The sequence below is a fragment of the Trichophyton verrucosum genome, assembly GCF_000151505.1.
Source record: "Trichophyton verrucosum HKI 0517 chromosome Unknown TV-F-b-06a05.M13r1, whole genome shotgun sequence".
Classification (NCBI taxonomy): domain Eukaryota; kingdom Fungi; phylum Ascomycota; class Eurotiomycetes; order Onygenales; family Arthrodermataceae; genus Trichophyton; species Trichophyton verrucosum.
The window spans coordinates 1-23,954 of record NW_003315227.1 but is presented as its reverse complement, the minus strand read 5'-3'; the positions used below and the strand labels follow the sequence as shown (position 1 = coordinate 23,954).

General features: G+C 48.0%; 8 protein-coding genes across 8 annotated transcripts; 2 read left to right on the top strand and 6 right to left on the bottom strand.

Annotated features, from left to right (window-relative positions):
• Nucleotides 1-416: 416 nt before the first annotated feature.
• On the top strand, nt 417-2,498 carry TRV_07077 (uncharacterized protein; the record flags this gene model as incomplete). Its single annotated transcript, XM_003018862.1, has 6 exons — nt 417-654; nt 731-1,103; nt 1,142-1,576; nt 1,633-2,006; nt 2,038-2,174; nt 2,238-2,498. Coding segments are annotated over 6 exons (1,818 nt in total), but the record flags the coding sequence as incomplete, so codon positions are not given.
• Nucleotides 2,499-2,698: 200 nt separating this feature from the next.
• Nucleotides 2,699-5,209, bottom strand: TRV_07076 (uncharacterized protein; the record flags this gene model as incomplete). The annotated part of the gene is made up of 8 exons (XM_003018861.1): nt 2,699-3,233; nt 3,297-3,350; nt 3,429-3,622; nt 3,669-3,727; nt 3,788-3,832; nt 3,882-3,991; nt 4,965-5,053; nt 5,129-5,209. The coding sequence occupies 8 exons, from the start codon at nt 5,207-5,209 to the stop codon at nt 2,699-2,701; spliced, it is 1,167 nt and encodes a 388-aa protein (XP_003018907.1).
• A 5,225-nt stretch (nt 5,210-10,434) lies between these two features.
• TRV_07074 (uncharacterized protein) lies at nt 10,435-12,300 on the bottom strand (the record flags this gene model as incomplete). Its single annotated transcript, XM_003018860.1, has 2 exons — nt 10,435-12,026; nt 12,102-12,300. 2 exons carry the CDS (start codon nt 12,298-12,300, stop codon nt 10,435-10,437), a joined length of 1,791 nt encoding a protein of 596 aa, XP_003018906.1.
• Nucleotides 12,301-13,843: 1,543 nt separating this feature from the next.
• On the bottom strand, nt 13,844-14,897 carry TRV_07073 (GDSL Lipase/Acylhydrolase family protein; the record flags this gene model as incomplete). Its single annotated transcript, XM_003018859.1, has 5 exons — nt 13,844-13,980; nt 14,053-14,443; nt 14,515-14,581; nt 14,656-14,695; nt 14,750-14,897. 5 exons carry the CDS (start codon nt 14,895-14,897, stop codon nt 13,844-13,846), a joined length of 783 nt encoding a protein of 260 aa, XP_003018905.1.
• A 2,670-nt stretch (nt 14,898-17,567) lies between these two features.
• Nucleotides 17,568-20,472, top strand: TRV_07072 (uncharacterized protein; the record flags this gene model as incomplete). Its single annotated transcript, XM_003018858.1, has 4 exons — nt 17,568-18,901; nt 18,994-19,012; nt 19,067-20,233; nt 20,296-20,472. The coding sequence occupies 4 exons, from the start codon at nt 17,568-17,570 to the stop codon at nt 20,470-20,472; spliced, it is 2,697 nt and encodes an 898-aa protein (XP_003018904.1).
• A 490-nt stretch (nt 20,473-20,962) lies between these two features.
• TRV_07071 (dihydrofolate reductase, putative) lies at nt 20,963-21,817 on the bottom strand (the record flags this gene model as incomplete). Its single annotated transcript, XM_003018857.1, has 1 exon — nt 20,963-21,817. One exon carries the CDS (start codon nt 21,815-21,817, stop codon nt 20,963-20,965), a length of 855 nt encoding a protein of 284 aa, XP_003018903.1.
• A 390-nt stretch (nt 21,818-22,207) lies between these two features.
• TRV_07070 (uncharacterized protein) lies at nt 22,208-22,798 on the bottom strand (the record flags this gene model as incomplete). Its single annotated transcript, XM_003018856.1, has 4 exons — nt 22,208-22,393; nt 22,504-22,572; nt 22,641-22,705; nt 22,762-22,798. The coding sequence occupies 4 exons, from the start codon at nt 22,796-22,798 to the stop codon at nt 22,208-22,210; spliced, it is 357 nt and encodes a 118-aa protein (XP_003018902.1).
• Nucleotides 22,799-23,220: 422 nt separating this feature from the next.
• On the bottom strand, nt 23,221-23,885 carry TRV_07069 (uncharacterized protein; the record flags this gene model as incomplete). Its single annotated transcript, XM_003018855.1, has 2 exons — nt 23,221-23,315; nt 23,375-23,885. Coding segments are annotated over 2 exons (606 nt in total), but the record flags the coding sequence as incomplete, so codon positions are not given.
• Between the last annotated feature and the right edge of the window lie 69 nt (nt 23,886-23,954).

Below are 23,954 nucleotides of genomic sequence, written 5' to 3'. Positions count from 1 at the left end.
AAGAAGAAGGAGAATTGTTAATCTATTGGCTTCAAAAATCCCCCTGATATAATAAATAATTGAAAAATATAAATAAAATAAAATAAATAATATCTGTGAATAAGTGCCATGACGTTATGTTACTATTTAAAAGATTTAAGTTATGAGTCACGTGAAAACTCTACTCACAAGCTATGATTGGCTAGTTACGATAAAACATCCTGAAAAGTACATCTTTGACCGATCTTAGTCTATAGATTGTTTGTTGGCCAGGCACGGATCACAGACTGAGAGGTTCTTCTTGCTACCGTCAACTTCTCTGTTTTGTATTTTCGTGTCACCCACACTAACTAATTAATTTAGAGAAGTGAAAATATTCAAGCCTTCTTCCTGAACATTCCCTACATCTTGACCGAACTACAGAGAAATCTAGGAAGAGCATCCGTATATCTGGATATATTTTCTTCTCTCAGATTTTTCCTCCACCTCCTCCATTCCATGCATATATCCATACTCTAGATCCCTCATTTCGATACTTGACTGGATTCACACTACTGCCTGGAAACATTCTCAAGATGCCTGTGAATCTCTCCTTGTATTTGGTCACGGATTCCACCCCGAAGATCCTTGGAGATAGAGACCTCTGCTCTGTAGTTGAGCAGGCTGTTCAGGGTGGTATGTGCGCGAGCCGGATGCTTGATATCTTCTTATTAAAGCTCAAATACTGACATATTTCTTGCAACGTATATAGGAGTTACTATTGTCCAATACAGGGACAAGCATAGTGACACGAAAGAGTTGATCAAAACGGCTGCAAAGTTACATGATATTACCTTAAACCACGGTATTCCCCTCATTATCAATGATCGAGTCGATGTTGCACTTGCTGTTGGGGCAGAGGGGGTTCACTTGGGCCAGGATGATATGAGTAGGATTTTCCTGTATTCCCCGAGTTTCAATTGCGTATTTATGCTAATGAATTTGGTAGACATTGCTGTTGCAAGAAAGATGTTGCCCAAAGGAACCATTATTGGGGTCACGGTTTCTTCAGTTGAAGAGGCTCAGGCTGCAGTTGAGAGCGGTGCCGACTACCTTGGCATCGGGACCGTCTACGCTACTCCGACGTATGTATCATTCATCTAAGTTGCCAATCCGTATGCAGTGAAGCTAAAGATAGTGATAGTAAAACCAACACAAAATCCATAATTGGTACTGCGGGAGTTAAGCGCATCCTCAACTGTGTTGCATCCCTGAACCCCAGAGTTGGTACTGTGGCCATCGGAGGCATCAACCTCGACAACGTCCAACGAATCATCTACCAATCCCAAGACACTAAAAAGGGTCTTGAGGGAGTAGCAATTGTCAGTGCTATTATGGCGGCAGAAAACCCCCGTGCCACTGCTGCCCTTTTCCTAGATAAAGTCAGCAAAAACCCCGCATTCGCTACTATACCGATCTCTCCCCGTGAAAATGAAGAGGAATTGCTTCTCGGTAAGGTCGATGGGCTTGTTCGAAAAGTAGCTACTGTTCACCCTCTATGCCATAATATGATTAACTATGTTGTGGCTAATTTTGCTGCGAATGTTGCTCTTGCGATGTAAGTGTAACACCTAGCAGAAAAAATAATTCGGGTTGTTTTTGACTAGGTGATAGTGGTGCCTCACCGATTATGTCGGGATACGGTCTTGAAGCGCCTGACCTGGCTAAGAACAAAGGCTCTCTGCTCATTAACATGGGCACGTTGAACAGTGAGAGCTTGGATAACTACATGCAGGCTATCCGTGCATACAACGAGGCAGGTAACCCTGTTGTTCTTGACCCTGTTGGAGCTGCCGCCACACAACTTCGAAGACAGTCCGTCAAGACTCTAATGCAGGGTGGCTACTTTGACCTCATCAAGGGAAATGAGAGTGAAATAGGCTACATCTACGGACATACTGGAAACCAAATTGGAGTGGATAGTGGTCCTAGTACTTTGGATATCAAGGAAAAGGCAATGCTAGTTCGAGACCTGGCTCTCAGAGAAAGTAAGTTGACCTCATTCCCAAATTGAAATAGTTTTACTCTGTCAACAAGCTAATAATCTCTTCACAGGATGCATTGTTCTTCTTACCGGTCCTACTGACTATCTCAGTGACGGTGCCCGTACTATTGCTATTCATAACGGACATCCGCTGCTGGGGCAAGTTACCGGCGTAAGTCTTCACCCGTTTTCCCAGAGTAACCGACCACTGAGCTAACCAGCCTTAAACTTCTAGACCGGATGCGTTATTGGTACAGTCACTTCAGCATTCCTTGCAGTGGAGAGACAGGATAAGCTTCTTGCTGTGTTATCCGCCTTACTTATGTTCGAAGTTGCTGCCGAGCGAGCTGTGGTCAGTGGCGTCAAGGGGCCAGGTAGTTTTGTTCCTGCGTTGTTGGACGAGCTCTACTCCCTGAAAACCCAAGCTACTGAGTCTAAGTCTGCTTCAATTGATACGCTCAAGAAAGCTGCAAAGGTGAATTTTATCCACTTTTGAATGAATTGTTATGAACGCCACTAGGGGAATGAATAAATAGACTTGGGTACGGCATTTTTTTCCCTCTCCTTTTTCTTGTTTTTAATAAAGATAAAAATAAAAATAAAATTAGTAATTAATGAAAATGAATGGCTGAAGATGATTTTCTTGTTTACGCGAGTAAAACGTGCTATATACTGGTAGAGGAATATGTATAACAATTAAATCTTACTAGCCGAACAGAATGCTTCCAAAGCACCCTTGGTCTCCTTTCCAGTCTCCTTGACCAGCCCACTAATCTCCCTAAACACCCCAATCTTGGAGTCACCCATGATCTCAAACAAGATGCTCTCGCTTGTTGTCACGATAGCACCAGCATCCCGTAGCCGGGCCAGCGCAACATGCCTCTCCTCGGCATTGGCACTGCTAACTCCGTCTGCAATGATATACACCCGGTGGCCCAAGGATAGCAGGTCCAACGCTGTCTGAGTAACGCATACATGAGACTCGAGGCCGACAATGATGGCATCAAGTGGTTTCTCAGAGGTAGCATTAGGCAGTTTCTCCTTGACTTCGGGCGTTATCATGGAGAAAAGTGTCTTGTCACAGTTGATGCGCAGGTTGGGGTTTGATTGCTGTAGATACTCGTCAAACTCGGCGACGGTGGGACCTAGACGAGCTGTGTTTTGCGTGGTAACGTATATCGGGATATTGAGAGGCTTGGAAGCCCGTAGAAGCTTTAGAGAGGTTGATACCCTAGGATTTCAGGCGTTAGTTCGTAGCTAAAATGATGGTATGGAGATGACTGGATGGGCCTACAGCTTCGGGAATTCATATGTGATAGTTCTGAACCTCTCTTGGATGTCGCAAATACTAAACGTAGAGCCAGTTAGCGGTCCACTCGGCGGTAAATTGCATCATTGAGTGACTGCTCGAATAAAAGAGACTTACAATAATGCTGGGTTCCCTGGTAGCCGGTCAGTACGGATGAGACGCAGCGGGAGCAACAGCACGATACTCACCGATGCGGGCGGCTCTGGCGTTTGCCATGGCGGAAGAGTGTATAAACCGAGACTGGAGAGGGGCTGTGAGTAGTTTCTTCGCAAGCATGATCCAGGCAAAGCCGCAGTGTTAGAGACGATGGCCTGAAGACGAAGATGAAGTTGAAGATATTTAACTATATTAACGAACCATGTTGGCAGCGGGTGTTTTGGCCCGAGGCTGAGGGGAAGCCCGGAGTTGGGGATGCGCTAAGAAATTTGGTGCGTATCCCCGCATTGGAGATTAACTACAATTAACTAGTTACCTACCTACAACAAGAGGACGCAGAGTGATATACATTGGGTTCAAGATCACTAGTAATAGTTAAGCCATGTTAGCACCAGTGCCTAGTTTACCCCTTACCAATGTGAACAAGCTTGTCATATGTCTGGCAAACAATGTTACTAGGGACCGAGATAGATTCGATTTCGCCACTACTCGGAGAGACGCAATAGACGGTTAGCACCCAGCTCCTGGAGTAAATAGCCTAAATTAGTTTGGAGGTGAAGAGCAAATAACCACATAGATAAGAAACGCCATGGAATGTACATCTCTGTTCTCGTTTCTCGTCTTTTAATGATCCCAGCAATGGGACTCGGGATGAGCAAGATGACAGTCAGCTTCAGGACAATGATTTCGGTGCAGATAAATAAAAGATCCTGGTATTTAGGACCTGCGGCGATCCAGCGTAATGAATGACGAGATGAGAAGAATATCATGGAGGGACTGGATATCCATCGATGACTTATTGATACCCTGGACTTCGAGCTGCAACTTTTCGGTATTTCGTTAACTACTTGACTGTCTTATGTTCTCGATAATCAGGCCAGCATTAGGCCGGTTCAGTTCATTATCAAACGGCCCGGGTTGGTAGCTGTGGCGAACAGCCGCTCATACATCCATACATATCGAATCTCAGTAGAGCAAGAGAGGAATTCTCGGAGGCAAATATCATATGTGTAATTTCATTAACATTAGTACACCAGGCAATGGCATCATGCTGTAATTGTACTAGGGAAAAAGCCTGCATCCACGAGCTCCATTCGCTATAAACGTAGAAAAGTACAGTCCCCCATTTGATTTGGAGCCTATTGATGGATAACCTCTAATCTTTCTAAGATGGCACGCATTGGTATGAGTTGGTGGAATCGACAAAGCGAAGGCACCTAGGTCCAAGTATTCTGGTCTGTGGTTCATTACATCCAGACACCCTAGTAATCAACCTTGGTCAGCGCCAGTAATCGCGAACGAATTAAGAGTGCCGAAAGGATTCAGTCAGGTGTGTGATGGGAAAAATTACACGTACCCGTAAACAGTGCAAATAATTCCGTCAGCAATATCGATAGACTTGATTTCTCTACGCGGAGAGATGAAATAGAATGTTAGCGGCCAACTATTTCGCCAATACTTTGTTTTGGGTAAGCTGATGGCTAGGAGGTTACTTACCTGTCTTCAATGAAACGCTCTTCACAGGTGTCTAGGGAGACGGGGTGGTCCGGGGTACCGTCACATTGCGGGCCAGTAAATGCTAAGACCTAATACAATATAGCCAGTTTAGCCTCAGTAACTTGCGTGTAACTGTGCAAGTGAGTAGCATTGTTAAGGCATACCTCTGCATCATCCTGCCTTTTGATGACCCCAGCAATTGCACTTGGAATGAGCAAAATGGCAGCAAGCTTCAGGGAAACCATATTGAAAGTTAAGACTGCGTAGCTGGGGGAGGAATGCAATTTGAGGTAATTGTTGGATATTTAAGGGCTATGAAAATCCGAAGTGAAGGCAATGGATGACGAGGGCATCGTTGGAGAGCAGCGGGTTGCTATCAGACTATATATATATTTTTATTCCCGGCTGTTATTGAGGCTTCAGTTGCTTACCTTGCGTTGTCGCCTCGATTGGCCATGCAGAGACGATCGACACGCCATCAGTGGTATTTTTCCACATTGGGCTTTTTTCGGTACGGAATATTTGGGCTACATGGGTCCTGTCAGACCCGTGTATTTGAATCCGGACCAAGCCTGTTCTGCATTGTGCTGCATTCAAGTCTCTGGTGATATCTATGCCGATTTGTATGGTATCTTCATACGGAGTAAGCAGTTTGCAGTTGAAAGAGCTAGTCTATGATCCTACTGGGGTATTAGGATATTGATAGACTAGTTCTGATTATACAACATCACACGAATCCGTACGGAGTACTCCGTACGCAGCGCTCAGTAGAGTAAATTCCATGATCAGCTTAGCTACCCTCTGCTTCTTAGGGAACTCTAAAAAGTGGGTGACAAAAAGAGGTAACCATAAAGTCAACTAGAAGCACAAGTTTGCTGGTCTTGACGCCACAGCAAATCCTCACAAGCTGCGTTCGGAGAAGCTAAAACAGCAGATGGCGGGCTGTAATATCAGGGTATGGAGTACTCCGTAGAGATAGATCGGTTGTTACTCCGTATATCACGCCCAATTGGGCTGCTGGGTATTGAGTACTGAACTCACTTCTCCGGGACCAACGACTTACGATCTGTAACGTGGTTCAAAATGGTTCAAAGTTGACTCAAAGCAAACCGTGATTATTAGTTCCTGCGTACATTAATTCCCCTTTGGTGATAAATCCGCCGATCCCCAAATGCTCGGGCCACCCAAAGCAAGGCATTCCTAGCATATCGAGTACATGGTCGCTTGGAGCGCAGATATCTCGTCAAAATTAAAATAATGAGGCCAAAATCTTCCGACAACACTCTGTACCCCCTGGTCCGTAATAAAATGAGTGGAATGAGATAGCTGCCCATCCGTTGTACCTACAGTCATATCACAACAAGAAGTGTGAAGACTTTCCACCAAAAGCTGCTGCCGCGTGGTTAGGCGGAAAGAGAGGCCACCATAAAATCTCCAAGCCGGCCGACATCAAGTAACTAGCTCAGCCAGCCACAGCAAAGTATACACAAAGGATTCCCCAATTTTTGGATCCCTTCCTATTTCTCCTGCTAGTACTCCGTATTATACTCCGTACCCCGTGCCTATGGACACATCATCAGCTCTTCATCAGTTAAGCGGATTATCACAAAGCACAAAGTGATCGCACAACAAACAAGTAAATAATCGGCAGATTCATTTTACCACCACTATCATTTGGTTTCTGTTGGGAATCATGATCCCACAGCGTGGCTTGCAGATTACAGCAAAGAGGCCTTAACTAAAGGTATCATCAAAAGCCCATATCTTATCAACATAGTTTCGGTACTCCGTACCTCTCCTTGTAAAAGCCATCCATCAGCGCTGCAAAGCATCCAAAGGGCGAAGATTGCGAGAAGGAAAATGCGAAGTCGAAGAAGCGACGTCAGAGAACAGTTATATTAGTCAGCATTAATTTACTCCAGTCAGCTGGATAAGTACAGAGTTAACCAATTAAAAAACTTCTAACTTCGAGCCAAGAACTTTTGCTTTGTTCCATTGGACAGTCTAAGTTGAAGGTAGCCAATGATATTTCAGTTATTTGCCGCTTTTACTCCTGCAACTCGCAGGCTCCAAGTTTGATACGAAAAGTCGCTTCATCACCAACAATGGCATTGGAATATTTCCTGACCTGCTAGTTAGTAAGTGTCAAAAATATAGAAAATATTGACTCTACGGAGTATGCCTGCTAAGAATGTGGCCTGGCATTTTTTTTCTTTTCTTTTTTTTTATCATATTTAATTCCTTGGTGAATCACTAACTAGAAGCGATTTAGCGAAGGATCGAACTAATCAGACGCTCGAGAAGAATGTTAACTATATACCTACATACGTGATCATTCAACGCTTCAGTCAAGCGCCTAGTTAAGGGCAGCGCATAAGTTCAACCCTAGGAGTAATAGACACAAATTCCCGCGAAATCGTCCCCCCGACTGATAGCTATGGAAGGGATATCACAGTACATATGTCTGACTTATTCTCTCCCTAGTAAGAGCATACTCACGTCGAGAAGCACATAGCTAACACATGCTGGCATTCTCGCTATACAAATAACTGACATCACCAGGCCTGACCTCATGGAATATTGGATTATTCCGCTCAATATACCTTTTTTATCCCGTTTCCTGGACATTCACGGCTACTATAGGATACTCGGGTATGCGTTCACGGCAGCTCTCTGACAATGGGAGGCTATACAGGGACTTAGATCCCTTCTAGGGAGCAGGGCAGTGTGCTATACGTCTGATATAGCAATCTATACACAGGGGTAGACAGACAGGCAGCAACTCCCACTCACTTTGGATCTAGACTTCCGAACAGCACGGGAGTTTGGAGCTTTTGAGCATTTTTTCACTAGCCCGATATGCTGCTACCACATCCCCGTCTGCAGTTATTATTTTTTGATTCAGTTTCTGCTCCCCAGCCCGATGACCCCGAGTACAGCTGTGAGCTGAGACACCACCAGCTCTAGGCCGGGCGGGGAAGTTCAATACCTTGTTATACACGCATGTAGAGGCAGAGTATCAGCGGCACGGACGCAGAGGGTAAATCCGAATGGACCGGGGGGCTTGGGGCCCTCATCTTTGCAAGGAGTTTTCCCGGGTTAAACCATGGTGTGGACCAAAGAACTGGAAAAAGGCTGGAGTCAGGGGCCAATTGGGCTGCCACGTTGTACATCAACCGAGCCAGCGATTCTCCCAGCTGCATATATTTATGCATTCGATGTAGAGGTCATGGTGTTTAACATGCCAGGAACTCTCTTCCTTTAACTCGTTATGGCTAATGAAAACGGGAGATAGTCAATATGCCACGGCTGAGTGGATACGGATATTTCCCCATCAGCCAACAGACAGCTGCTTGCATACCTAGTTAATCTACCCCGAGTATATGCAGCTCCGGCCCCAAAGTCGATATTCCCTGCTGGTCAGCTCCTTAGCACAACTGCTATGGACAATACTGCATAATATGATGTAGATCTATAACCAGGGGTGCTATTCTGGCCACTCGCCGACAGGCTTCGTGATTCATGTCAACTCGAATTAGTTTCCGAGCTAAGATGACACTTTATCGCCTGGTAACCGCTGAGTTCCCCGTCTGTATCATAGGCCCAAATACCCAGGCCACCATTAAGTATCGCGACGTTGGGCTAGCCAAATAAGCTCGGCTGTGACCCATTGTGGCAACAACTTTCTCGGGCCGTCCCGTTGGCTAGTTAGTTCGTTAGTTAACTTATCCAGACTCTGAACTTGAAAGAATCCCCATCAAGGAGTTGGAGAATGCAGCCACTCCCTTTGCTGGGGAGAAGACGGCTATTGAGGCACCCTTCACTCTCGTGCATGCGTCATTTACCCTGGCAGCTGAACGGGATGCATCTGTTTAGGGGTATTCGCACCCATGCGCTTCAGCAGTACGCTGGATAGTCTCTCCATTTTTACTTTGCTATCCCTGAATCATCCCCTTCCCACGACACACGCTTATTCCTTGCATAATCATGGCCGGATAGTTCCAGTTGCAATCTCATGAGATACAATTTGCTCCGGATTTGAGCTCGGCGACGGGGTATATATAGCTGGAGTTTCTTCCCTCGAGCGAAAAGGATTCATTCACAATCCACCAAACAGCAAGTGATCATTTACTGTCAATCACCATTTACCTTTATATAATCATTATAGAAGTCCTTCTGAAAAATCAATATGCAGTTCTTCACCACCCTCCTCCTTTTGGTGCCATTTGTGCTCGCTGCACCAGGTGACGATCTCGTAAGTTAGGGGAGCATTATCAACGTTGACTTATGAACGTTGGGCGAAAGTCTCTAATTTAGAACAGGGCACCCGTCACCGTGATGCCAGCTGCACTGCTTCATCAACTTTGCATCTCATTGAGGGCGAATGTACCACCGCTAGCGGCGCTCTGTACGTTCTGGTCTCCGTTAGTGTTTAATCAAGCAACCAGAACTTCCCGCTAATAGCCACTAGATCCATCAACTTCCTCAAGGACACTGACTGTGACCTTCATGTGTAAGTGACTGTCCTGATCCGCTAAGGGCGAGGATTAGGCGTGTTCTAACGTCTTGCGTCTTGTAGGACCACCGACTGCTCTGACACTCCAGACCACCGAACTCTGGAGCAGGGATGCCGTACCTTCATGCCAGGTGACGAGAAGTACATGGCCATCAAGTGCGCTGCCCAGGCGTAAAGGTTAAACCATCAAGAAACAGAAGCTCATCTAATTAGATGCGCCTTTGTATCTGTTAGAAATCGTTAATAGGCAAATCCAGTACATCGATTTAATGAATATTAAACCAATTGGATCCGTAGCCATGACTAAACTCAATTCTATCACACCAACTTCAATTATTCCGCCCTTGTATGATAGGAGAGAATGGTCTGCCATAACGGTACTTGACTAAAATTGGGGGTCATCGAGGAAATAAGCTAAAGTTCTTGCTCTAATAACCACGCGGTTACTATAAACCTCACTAAGGAGGATACAGTGTCAGTGAATTTGGTGACGTCCCTATTATCCTATATTGTCTCTCAATTCTAAGTATGGGAATAAGGAGCGTCATGAGGTGCAGAGAATGGTGCGGGCACAAGCAACAGATGCCTGTAAGCAGAATTCAGTCAGGCGTGGATTAACACACTGCGTTGCCGGGTATCAGGGGTATCAAGTGCTAGAAAGATCAAACCTATTAGGTGTATTAAAGATTCTCCAGGTCAGGGTGAATAAGGGGGATATTACGAACCTACGGCATAATAAAAAGCAAAAGCGGAGTTTTAATAGAGCAAGCAGCTCGTTTTCACAAAGACATGTCATTGCTACTATCTGCATCTGTTAGACTTGAAGTGCAGCACTATAAAAATAAGCGTAGAAAAGCCTCCTACACACACAAGACAACCAAGCAAAACCGGCTCTCCCTTCGCGGCATTTCCCATTATCGATGAAGTTCATATCCATACTAAGGTCTTCAAAGCTCAGTCAGCGTGTGTTGTGGTGTTCTGCTTCTGTTGCGTATTCAGCCATCCAAAGGCAGATGCTCCGCCGATTGGATTGTTGCTTGGTCTGGACTTCCCAGGCCATGGGGTGCTGGAATGACTCGCTCCGTGGCTCGAAATATCTCCGTTCTCGCCGCTGGCTGATCTTTTTTGTCTGCTGGCGGAAGGGGCGTCGCTGGACGTGCGGTCGGCGATGGAAAGCTGAGCCATGCCTGTGGGGGCGTTGGCTGTGTTGGACCGGGTCAACGTCTTGGTCGGCTTTAACACTTTCATGTTACGTCTGGTGGCTGGGCGCTGGGAGACAGCAACGTAAGACGCTGGTTGGTCTGGCTTGGTGGAAGATGATGTGGTGGGAGCTGCATCACGTCTCCACGAGCCCCAGTGTCCGCTTCCTTCGTCACTCTTGGTGCTCGGCCTACCATGCGACTTCTCGCTGGTGGCAGACTTGGGATTAACCATGTCAAGGCTGTTATCCTCTGAGTCACTGATAGCCTGAGACGAACGGTCCTTATCAAGGTTTGCCAATGCCTCAGATGATGTTTTGAGGGATAGTGCAGATTTCGATGGCTGCGGCTGGTCGTGGCTGGGTCCGAGACGGCCGATAACGCCAGCAAATTGTTCTGGATGGGTGTCGTCGATGTCCGGTGTGCTGTGGTCCTTCTCTATAGGCTTTTGCTGGGGATTCTGGGACAATGATTTCCTGGGCATGGTGGTCAGGCTCCGGAACGACTCGTGGTCCTCGGGGCGAACCAGCGGAATAGAAATTCTATTTCTAGCATCATCAACAACGAACATCTTATCTTGGGAAAAGAGGATATCAGCGTTGTGAGTCCGAAGAACATCACTCCCTATGAAAATCGAGATAGCTTTTTGGTCTTCCTGGTCTATGTCACGGACAAAGAATCGAACAGTCAAAGCCGGAAGATGTGGTTCCGGGCTAGAACTGCGCAAAGAAGATTGGCAAACACTGGCCTCTGGGAAATACACAGGTAGTTTGATGGTGCGTGCACCATCTTCCTCTATGATATCGCCCTCGAGACCGAGCTTTTGTATCAACGGAGAAGCCACTGCAGACGAGTAAGCACCGGTGCAAATCGCAGCATAAAGCAAGGAATCGTTAGAAAAGCTGGTTGTGAGCCAGCATCTAATGATGCAAGGGACAGGACCAAGGATAAAGAGGCCAGGAGGAGGTCCGAGAGGAGGATGTTGGCTAGCAGGAGTCGTGGTGGAAGAACTTTCTATCCTAGACGTCTCCAAACTATATGTGCGGGCGGAGTGGTGTGAATGACCAGACGAGCTCTGTCTCCCGTCTGATCGATGGGAGTAGGACCGCTCTGTGAGTGGGTGGGCTCCCATTCCACTCCCAGTACGGGCCGGTGCAAGCTCAGCCGCAGAACGGTTTCCATGGCTGTTATATGCATGGATTGCGCTCTCGTCGAAACGCACGCTATTCGCCCTGGAAGCACCACGCCTAGGTTCATCCTCGTGGTCCATATGGATATGAGTTCCTAGCCCATGGTGAGCCTGGTCAAACCCTTTGAAAGGTTCGGCCGTAGCATTGAAGACGGCATCTATGCGCAACCCAGTATGTCAGCAATATTCAAATTGGCTTTTGAGGCAGACGGTGTATGAGAGCAGAAACTTACCATGGCTCCCGTGGCCAGTGCTTGAAGGAATGGGTGAAAACGGACTCCAGAGACTTTTCATCTTAGCATCATCTTCCTTTCTTCGTTCAAGCTTGGCCAGCCGTTCAGAGTGCTCTGCCTGCGTGGCACACAGGTCCTTCACTTCTTCGTGGACACGCCAGATATCTTCTCTTGTAGCAAAGGGATATTGAGCATCCATTTCCTGCCAAAGACACCACCTCTGTCTCTCACCGCCGTCACGTTCGGACCCAAAGTTTCTGTCACAGGCAGTGTGGCGTCAAAGGTCGAGGAATGAATATAGGCTGGCCAGCCTACAGCAACCATCCGGGATGCGCGTATGACGCGCAATGTAACAAGGCGGATGACACGGATTTCTCTCTTCCCTGGGAGCAGCGGGTATACCAACTACGCTGCACGAGTCCAGTACTGGCAGCGGACCATAGACCTCAGTATACCGTTCTAAAGACAATGAAGCCTTTAGACCCCCTCTCTAGCTCACCAGACGAGTCCGAAGTTGATGTTTCCCAGGCCTCAAGATGCCGGCGATGTCGCAGCCGAGGACAGAGTATTCGCTTGGGATTTCAGCCTGATGGCGGGACAGCCCACCGGGGCCAATATGCGTCTTCTCCAAGTCGTGTAGCCACACGCCGGTTGCCTTGTCTGCAAAGGTTGGTTCGTGTTCGTGCGAAGCGGAAGGGTCAGCGGCCGCCGGAAGTGTTCAAGGAGCCGCAGAATATGGCACCAAAGTAGCGAACAGTCACAGCTGGAGACGTCTACCAGTCCTTTTGAGTCCTTTGGGCCCTTTGTAGAGTGGTTTTTTTTTGTCGCGCTAAGCGTTCGATCACACAGGCTGATGCTGGCCGAATGAAGCCCCTCGGGGAAGAGACAGCGCTGTGGCGACAGTGGCAGATAAACGGCGAAAGTCGATGATGAGGCGACTAGACGGCAGATAGAGGTAGACAGTTATGAGATGTTCGTTATACCGGCAGCTGGGCGCAGAGGTCGAACGGGAGGAGAGCTGATCTGGTTGTTCGGGGGGCGTTGGAAGCGGTTGGTTGTTGAAGGCGCTCTCAAGGGGTCCTTTTGGCCGGCTAAATATTTCGCTGATGACCAGAGCTTAGTGTAACAGGGAGAGTGTGACTGAGAGGCGGTGCAAGGTCAGGCTGTGTCTCTAGTCCTTGTTCAACGAGGATCTTTTTCGTCTGTAGAAGCGTCGCTGGTCGAGTTGTTTAGTGGCGGTTGTTTGGTGGAAGCAGAGTATGAAGTTGGTGAAGGAAGACTTGATTAAAGCCAACTTTTAACTAACTGCTGGCTAGCCGGATAACGAACTATTCATGTGAACGCCGCTGCAGATAACTACAGTATAAACAGGCTGCTCGACATTAAGACGAAGACATTCACTGTTTTTCACTCCTTCACGTCCTGTCCAGGCCCTTTTCGGCGGGATTTATGTGAGTCTTTGGCTGGCTTAACTGCTGGTCGGGGACAGATACGACCGGCAAAACCGCTGCATTGCTAGGCATATTTACATTTATTATTATATTTATTTGAAACCGACACAAACAAGCTCGGCATCTGATTAAATGTTTCAGGACAAGGACCTTGCTTGCGGAGGGCTGCAGACTCCCAAACTTCAAAGAAAGAGGCATGTTGCTTATGTGTTTGTTAACTATGTGCAGAATGGTTAGTTAACTACTTAGTTATGGAATGAGTTAGTTATACGAGAAGCCGAACCCAGCTAACTATGCGTCTTCGGCAAACTGATACGGCGGGAAATGGACAGGCTGCCTCTCAGGAGCTTCTTCAGGGTAGGTCTCTCGGATGGCTCTGAGGACCTCGTCGTACATGACTTTGTATCCGTCTCCGGAGAAATGGAGGCCTAGAGGAGGTTGAAATTATTAGCATAGGAGGAGGCATCTACCAAGAGATTTAGAGAATCGGCTGGACTGACCGTCAACTAGCAAGGAGGCAAGCTTGGGGTTCTCTGGGATCTCCTTTGATCCAGCAATTGGCTGGCCCTGGACCCAGCCGGCCTCTCTCATGAATGCGGACCAGATATCTGCAATAGCTACGTGGAGAGACTTGCCGACTTCACGACAGGCATCGGCGTACAGCTTCGTGTTGTTGGCCGAGCGAAACAAGGTGGTGACTCCCTTGGACAGGTCAAACGCCGTGAGTTGATACTCGTTCACAGGTGGCGGAGTGAGAAGGACAATCTTGGTGTCTCCATATCGGACTACGGGGTGCTGGATGATGGCCTTGAGGTTTTGTACGTATTTCTCCAGGGGAACGTACTGGTCTCCCGGCGGCAGGACAGCATCGTTTGCGCCGAAAAACACGGTCTATCCAGCTTTTAGCCCAGTCTACACAGCAGAGATAGAATCGAGAGGGCCATATCTACCATCATGCGGACTTTGGCTACATGTGGCGGCGGGAAGAACTGGGGCAGCACATTCAGCCCCTGAGAGGACGTATATCCGCTGTGTACACCAAAGCACGTAAGCTAACTACTTAGATGAACGAGTAGAAGCTGTAGTAGATCCTCCTTTCGTACCTAAAACCACGGTTAAGGACGTCTAGCTTTCGCACATAGTCTGTTCGCCGTCAGAGTCATTGTGAATAGCAAATACGAAGACAACGAGACTGACCATCTTGCATCTGCGGTGAAAAGGCAAAACCACGGCCCTGGTATGCTGAGAACTGGGTGATCGAGTCTCCGAAGAGGAGAATCTGGTCGTAGGGAATATACGACTTCGCCTGGACGTAGCCCTGGGCGAGGGACATTTCGGAAGTCATGACAAGGCCCAGTATCAAGAGGAGACGTAAAAGGCCCGCCGAAGTCGACTATCAGCAGTTATAGACTTAGATGCTCTGGTATATGGATGTATGTATATTTAGGGCAGTTTTAATTCATCAACACACAAAACAGGGCAGCGCAAAGAGACTGGACAGGATCCAAGCATGACAGAGAGCAAGTGGCAAGGGGTATTGTCGCTTATATGTTTGGTGAGCCAGGAGACGGGAAAAAGGGGCTGACTGGCATCGCATCACTCGACTGCAACCCGTGGATATTTTTGGGCCAAGTTTGAACATTCAAGGCATGGACAAGATAAAAGATGAAAAAGGGACGAAGGAGACTTTTGCTCTGGCAGACTAGGTTGGCGGGTTAAATAAAGTCCGCCAGGGACAGCTTGTAGCTTGATAGATCAGGGGATTGTATCTGTACTCTAATGTTGTGGCGAGGTGGTACAAAGAAGAGAGCACGCCTACCTGGACACTAGAACTATACAGCATTTTTGACGAGTACGTAGAGGATGGTCAGGTAGAATAAGAAGGGGATAACTATGTTCAAAGGTAGGAGTTATCTTCAGTTATTATAGACTTGATATATGCATTTCTGTGGGGGGCCATCCAGGAGATCCAAGTAGTGAGATATCAGGATAATGCGCAATATATACCCCGTTCTATGGGAGGACGAAGACCAAGTTCCCCTTCCTTGCCATGAGGTGGTATATAGAAAACTACCCAGGGCTAGACTACACTGCCGTGTAACGCGTCACACCCTTTGCCCCCTCAGGAGAGCAGTAGACTTAACACAGAGCACAGTTGGATGCGTCCCCTCCTTGACACCCAACCGAAGGAGGTGCAGTCCCTCGACGCCCGTTCTACCACCTCCCCGGAGCACACTTCCATGCCTCGGCGAGCAAGAAACAAGAGTGTGACCATGAATGTCTTTGTTCGGGTGCAGCGGCTCAACGCAACGTCGTATCGAAGCAAGGTGGAAAGACCACAACTTCCAACAGCTAAATTAACTATAGCTCTCCATCCATTGTCAAGCCGATGAGCAGGCCCGTTAGACGTTGCCGAGGAACCCCGTTTCGAGGGAGATAAGGTAGATTAACAGTGCTACCCGTGTTGGCGGCGTCTAGTTCTAGACCAGCCCGTGCCCGTCAAGCCATATGATGGGAAGCATGGTAAACTATCGAAAAGGCGAGTCACCCCCCGAAATGCTTGTTAGCATGGCCCTGCCAGCAAGATATCAGATCCGAGAATATCAGCAGGGCCACCTGCATAATGATCGACACGGCTCCCTGTTCCAACAGCGGGGTATATTGATTGCGATACCCTGGGACTGTCCAGGTTTGTATCTTTCCCCAGACTTTCCTGTCTGGCGTGCTGCATATCATCCCATGCGTCTGATCGAGTCGACATTCTCCTCTGGTACATAACTTCAAAGGACACGCCAAAGACAACTCAGACTTTTTTTGCCCTTGCTGGTTGCACGAGATCAAGCAGCATCCTTGCTCGTTGGGACGAAGTACCGTGTCCGTCCTGTAGTATCTTATAGTTAGCGTCCTAAACATTGTCTCTTATCCAGAGGGGATATGCTTGATATCGCCTCAGTCGAGTGTTCGCCAGACAGAGCATCCCCCTACCGTCCTGAACGCAGCTCTACTCCGTATACACGGTGGAAATCGGTGGAAATCGAGCGAGGTATATATGTCCCATCCGTCGACCTGCCTCGAAAATCAGCCGGTTGGCTTCTCAACGCTCGCCGGTCCCAAGGCTTAACTAGCTAGCTGCTGCACTAAGAAGAGCCCTGCCCGCCCGGCTTCGTCTCAGCCCGTGGTCCGCGGTCCAACCTGCGCCCCGGACACTCTCCCGTGTACTTTCACGCCGCGCGCACGCTCTCCCTCCCATCCCGTCCGTAGAGTATTTCCGTAGACTCTTCTCTGGCTGCCTGTGTTATGCCTTATGCCGTCCTTTGCTGTCCGTCTCTTCGAAGGGAGCGAGACGTCAAAAAAGAAAAGAAGTCCCCCCCACGTGACCGGGATCTTCCCGCGGCATCGAAACATCTTTGGATCTTCTTGTTCGCCTTATTTTGCTCCATCTCGTTTAACTGTCTTGCCGCTGTTGGGCCAAAGGGGTTTGCTGCCGGTCAGATGATGCTGCTGTCGACTTGCATGCACCCCGGCTGATCCCTTTTTTGCGCTCGCTGTCGTCACTCGCTGTCTCCTGGTGGCTGGAAAGTTGCTTCATGGATTGAGATCTGTAAGTACCAAGTACCACTACGAAGCATAAACACCAATATATCGAAGCTTTGCATAGACTACCCCGTACTCCGAGCATCATTGGGTGGCTGCAGACCATCGGTCATGTCATATCCCAAAATATGGTCGGAAAAGGGGGGGGTTTCAGGCCGTATTTTCAAGGTGTCTCTGCTCGTTGATCGTCTGATGGATACTCATCTGACTGAGCCGCCTGGTCCCATGAACTTCCTCTGGGCCTCAAATAATATATTGAGCTCTTGCTGACGGATTCCTCCCATATTTCTCCCCTATAGGACCCTCGCTCCCTAGTCGTACGCACGTGTATACGGTTTTTCTTTTTCTTTTTCTTTCTAACACCCTCTTGGGAGAGCCCCAAGTTAGCTGAGTTATGGTTCGCGCTGTGCCATCACGCTCGATGACGGACGAAGGCGGCAGCGCTGGTGGTGGTGACGGCGATAACCCTGGCTCGAGAACGGTGCCAGTAACATCTCCCCCGTCGCCGACGGTCTCCCGGCACGATAGCACCCCTCGTCTCCCCGAGATCCGATTCAGCATCCAACGAAGGCCTACGGCTATAGCGGCAGCAGGAGGAGATATGGACGAAAGGACGAGCTTGCTGGACGCTGGCAGCCAGTACCAGCGAAGTTACAGCACCAACCCTGCCTCCCCTCGTCCGGATGCCTTCTTCAGACACAACAGTACTGCCGGCAGCTTGCGTATGTCCAAGAGTCACAGCCGTGCAAATTCGCAGGTTGTGAGGTTTACTCCTTCGAACAGAGCTGCAGAATTTGAACCTGCAGAGGCAGACGACGAACCAACGAAGCCGTTGAACGCTGCTCCTTACTCCGACGATAGAGTCTGGTACGACCAGTTCACCTCTACGGACTGGGTTCACGACACCATTGCTGATGGCATACGCCTGAGAGAGCTACGGAGTCGACGTGATATCCGTGGAAAGCTGCTTGCCTGGGTTGATGGAGCTCAGGGGTGGGTTCTGGTCGCCATAATCGGCCTTCTTACGGCGTGTGTCGCATACTTTGTTGATGTTACCGAGATCGTCATATACGACTTGAAGGAAGGGTTCTGCAGCAACAACTGGTTCATGAGCAAAAAGCATTGCTGTTCATCAGACGAGGAGATCTGTCTCGCATGGCGTTCATGGTCCGAAATACTTGAATCGTCTACCATCGACCGCAAGTGGATCGACTTTGGTGCCTTCGTCTTCTGGGCTGTCCTGCTAGCAGCTGCTTCTTGTACCCTTACGCTCCTCACCAAGACCGTCGTCCCCTCTTCCATTTCTCTCACCACCTTGGATGAAGATTTTGGTGCGGTAGGCAGTGCCTCGCCGGACGAGACCTCTCGTCCCACCAAAACTAACCTTGATGTCCGATCGGTTCAGGATGTCGTACCGCCGCCCATGGTGTACTACTCTGCAGCTGGCAGTGGTGTTGCCGAGGTCAAAGTCATCCTCTCCGGCTTCATCCTTCACGGGTACCTTGGAGTTCAGACTCTTGTCGTCAAGACGTTAGCCTTGGTTCTAAGTGTTGCCTCCGGTTTGAGTGTTGGAAAGGAGGGGCCTTATGTCCACATAGCTACATGCATCGGTAACATCTGTTGCCGACTCTTCGCCAAATACCACTACAATGATGGCAAAAGGAGAGAGGTGCTAAGCGCCAGTGCTGCCAGTGGTGTTGCTGTTGCCTTCGGGGCTCCCATTGGAGGTGTTCTCTTCAGTCTGGAGGAAGTCAGGTATGTTCTCTGCATCCAAGCTAATATTGACTGACCATCTGGGGCTAACACGTCTATGCTAGCTACTATTTTCCGCCAAAAACTCTCTTCAGGACATTTTTTTGCTGCATTGTAAGGCTCCCTTGCTGCACTATGTTTAGAACTGTATGCTAATTTGGTGACTAGGCCGCTGCCCTTTCTTTGAAATTTCTTAACCCCTACCAGACAGGTAAAATTGTCCTGTTCCAAGTCCGCTATGTGTCCGACTGGGAAATATTCGAGCTCGCTATTTTCATGCTCCTCGGAGTCCTCGGTGGTGCCTTTGGTGCACTCTTTATCAAGGCGTCAAAGCTCTGGGCTCAGACATTCCGCCGTATTCCCGTTATCAAGAAGTGGCCAATGCTCGAAGTTGTCCTTGTCGCCTTGATTACAGGCCTCATGAGTTTCTGGAATCGTTATACCAAACTTGCAGTGTCTGAGCTACTCTTCGAACTCGCAAGTCCGTGTGATTACGAAGGCCAAACGGAGACGGGAACTGGCCTCTGTCCTAAAAGAGAAGACATTCCGGATGTCATCAAGTACCTCCTGGTTGCGTTCATCATCAAATCTTTCCTTACCACCATCACGTTTGGCATCAAGGTCCCAGCTGGTATCTATGTTCCCTCCATGGTTGTCGGCGGTCTTATGGGCAGGATTGTTGGCCATGTCGCACAATACTTCGTCGTCCATTACCCGAATTTCTTCCTATTTGGACAATGCCCTAGTACCAAGCTCGCAGAGTCATGTGTTAACCCGGGTGTGTACGCTCTCATTGCCGCCGGCTCAACCATGTGCGGCGTCACTAGGCTGAGCCTTACCCTTGTCGTCATCCTGTTCGAGCTCACTGGCAGTCTGGACCATGTCCTCCCTTTCTCTCTCGCCATTCTCTGCGCCAAATGGGTTTCCAACGCCGTAGAGCCTCTAAGCATATATGACTTGTTAACGGACATGAATTCCTACCCATTCCTCGACAACAAACTACATCCAATTGCCAACATCGAGCTGGGAGACATCGTGCCTCGTGTTCGAAAGAACAGGGTCATCGATATCTCGAGCTCGCCCTTGGTCAGCGCAACGGAATTACGCGAAAAGCTAGACAAGCTTCTGATGGCCGGCGAGCTCGATGGTGGACTGCCAATACTAAACAAGAACATCCTTGTTGGCCTAATTCCTGCTCCGGAACTAGAATATGCGCTTGATAAATTGCCCTCAGAAGAGCAGGATACAATGTGCTTGATGTCTATGCAGTCATCATACCTAGGCGAGGGAGAAAATGACACGAATGTCGCTGATTTCACACCATTTATTGACCCGGTACGTATCCCCCTGTGGTCATTTAGCTATATATTCCGTGCTAACCTGTTCATCCATTGCAGTCCCCTGTTTCTCTGGACATTCATTCCCCTATAAATCTTGTTTATCAATGTTTCGTCAAGCTCGGCCTTCGGTACATGTGCGTCCTTCGGGATGGCCAGTATGCAGGCTTGGTTCACAAAAAATCCTTCGTCAAGTTCATGAAGGAGACTGAAAAGGCTTCGGCTGCGATACATTAAGGCCAAGCCTATCTCTCAAACAAAATAGAGACTGCTCGCTGTATGAGCAGCATTCTGGATGTGGCTGCTGTCGATTAATTGACTTTGCGCATTATTTGCTCTTTTGCATTGGATTGTTATATTTCTTATATCCTTTGCTCATTTCCCGGTATGATACCGGCTCCAGGGGACTGACTCATCCTCCAATATTTCACTTCCTAGCAGTTCTGCGTTATTTCAAGACTGTCCATTTTGACTTAGAATCGCATTTCTAAGGCGTTTTTATTCTTCTGTCGATGTTGTGTTTGTTGTTTTTGCGATTTGTCCATTTAGCCATTATTTTTCCCTCTTTCATGCTTCCATGTACCCCTACCATATTTATACTACTGTTGCATATACACATAGATGAGACTATTTATCAAAGAATGCTTTCACTTTTAACTGTTCCCGAATAGTTTTATTAGTAGAGGGAGTACCTGTGACTTGAACTGACCCGGACGGCCACAAATCATCATAACTTTTCATATCCCGAGATCTTCATGGCAACATCACCTTCCCAAGTCCAATCAGAAGATACAGCTTCACCAACCCACTCTGTAAGTTTCTCAGATGGAACTTTGTTCCATCCTTCATTCAAATCCTTCCCATCTAAGGGGAAACAGGTATCACACTCAAACCCATCAACCAGATCCTCAACGTCACACTGTGGGTTCCCTTCCACACGCTTTCGAATATCAGTCATCACTATTCGAAGCGGGTTGTTCTCTCCGAGAGCGTCTGTGGTCAGGCGCAGACTAGAAGCGTATATCTCACTCCCTCCCATGATATATACGTTGCCCAGCCGCCTCTTTCCCTCCTGTACATCCGATGACGAGCTTATCACGAAATTTTTCTGTAACGTAGATAATGCATCCTCCAAACTGCTCGAGACTATGACCTCTGGTTCCTCAGTAGACGTAGACGTAGCCGCAGCCTCGCCAGTATCCTGGTCTGCCTGCTTCTCCAACTCCCGTTTCCTCGACGCGTTCCAGTCTGCAATTGCTCGCTCCTTGACTGACCCAGATTCGTCTCGGGTTATAATGACGTTAAGTCTCTTGGATAGTGGTCGAAATTTCGCTGGTATCGAGTCATATGTCTTTCGGCCCATGATCACAGCGTTGATAGCTGGTGAAGCTGTTCCAGAGGCCGTGGCTGTGGCTGGAGGGCGCGTCGTTACGCGAGCAAAAAAGCTCATATCTTTCTTTATTCTGGGCCATGGCAATGTGCCTCCCTTGCCAATTCCGAGTTTAAGAATGCCGGGATTTGTAGGAGTTGTTATGGGTGTAGTCGCGACGACGAGAGTGAGGGGTGGGAGTTTTGCTGGCATTCTTGGACTGTCGATGCTGGTGGTCATATCGAAGAAGTGCGCGGAGTTTCAGTGGTATTCGCAGTGGTTTTATGGGTATGTATAATTAATTCTCTGTCTATGCTTGTAGAAACGCGACAGTTAGTTACCGTTGTTCAAGTAACTAAGTTAAACTGACTAGTGGGGTGTTTTTTAGTGGTTACATCAGAGATTCCCCAAATACGAAACAGGGCTACAGAGTACTATGGTAGAAATGAGGATTATTCTAAGAGATGCTATAGCAAAGAAAATAAAGAACATTTGGGTATCCTTATATAGTACATACTGAACTCCTAATCAACCCCCCTATGTTAAACCGGAAAACCGCCTTCCAACCAGAATGATAATAGGTATTATTAAAGCACTGACATGTCATTGCTTCTCCGATTCTGCTTGCGTTCTCTGCTGGATCATATCTCTGACAGCTTCTACATCTTTCTCTAGCTGTTCCCGTCGTTGAATATCTCTCTCATCTTCTCCAAGCGTCTCTAGCTTCCCAAATAGCCACGTCTCTTTCAATGTACGCGTAAGGGACAAGATATCCTCGGCAGCGCGGATCTAAAGTCACAGTGAGACGGATTAGTCCTGAAGTAATGCCAGAGCAATTCATTCAATCGTATTGGGTAAAAGATCAAGTGATACGTCAAACTGCTATTCAATATACTCACGAGAGCTGTCGATTCGACGTCAAGCTGGTACGACTCAATGGCGGAGGATGTGCGACTGGGGTTGTCCACCTAGGCAAGATCCACTCAGAATTCTACCACTTCCAGCGCTAGATCGACAAGCAATAGACTTATCATACCGTTGCAGCAGCCATGATGTTTTCAAATCTCTGGAGAAGCTGTGTTATATCGGCGTTGATTCGTGCTGTAGGACACCGTCAGACCAATCACTTCAGCTAACACTGAGGTACTGATGCTTACCATGGAGAGCACGGGACGTTGGCTGTTGCGTAGCCATCTCAGCTTCTTACAATAGGACTCTACTCCCTGTCGCTTCACTATCGTTGTCTCTCTCGCAGGAAAGTGTTGCAAGTTCAACTTGCAACTTGATATTGCTTATCTAATCGCTTTATCTTTCAAGATAAAATTAAGGTTTAGAGCTAATCTTATCTTATCGGTAAGTCACATGATAAAATATCACGTGAATAGTGTTTTCGCGTTTTGCTGGGAGGGGAAGAAAGCCGAGTATATTCAAACTGACGGCATGTCAAATACATAATGAGAAGATACATAGCTAGTCGCCATACAATAAGTACTGCTGTGATTCAATAATCATAGTGGCATTTGGTTCATTTCAGAAAAGGAAATAACTCGGGTGACACAATAGTGACTGGAAAGCAGATTGAAACGTGCCACGCGTCAAGATACGCTTGTAAAAGCTTAGTAGTTGGAGCTGGAATCTCCGTGACCGCTACCAGACAGCTTGTTGCCAATCATTTCACCAACCTTGCCGAGGACCTTGGAGGTAGCGGACTCTGTAATAATTTCATGTTTAGTATCTACTCGGCCAGCAGGAGAGGTAAGTTTGACTAACTATTCTCGTTGTCATCGTCATTGTCAGTTCGGGAGTAGCTAGAGCTGGTGTTATCGGTGCGAGACTTGGATCCGTAGGAGTCGTCATTGCTCCAGCCGTAGGTGTTGCCAGACTTCTTGGATGACGAGTAGGTGTCGTTGTCGTTGTCATTAGAGCCGTAGGTGTTTCCAGAAGTACGAGACTTGGATCCATAAGAATCATTGTCATTGCCAGAGCCAGAGCCATAGGTGTTGCCAGAACGGCCAGATGAGCCGTAGCTGTCATCATCTCTGGACTTAGAGCCATAGCTGTCATTGCCACGGCCGGAGGAACCATAGGAATCGCTGTCTTTCTTTGACCCATAGGAATCGTTGCCTGATGATCCATAGGAGCCGGTGTTGCTGGAAGACTTGTTCGATCCGTAGCTGTCGTTGTTTCCAGAACGGCCGGAGGAACCATAGGAATCGTTGTCTTTCTTTGATCCATAGGAATCGTTGCCTGATGATCCATAGGAGCCGGTGTTGCTGGAAGACTTGTTCGATCCGTAGCTGTCGTCATTTCTCGATCTGCAGCAGGATTCTTAGGAATTTTTGTTTGTTTT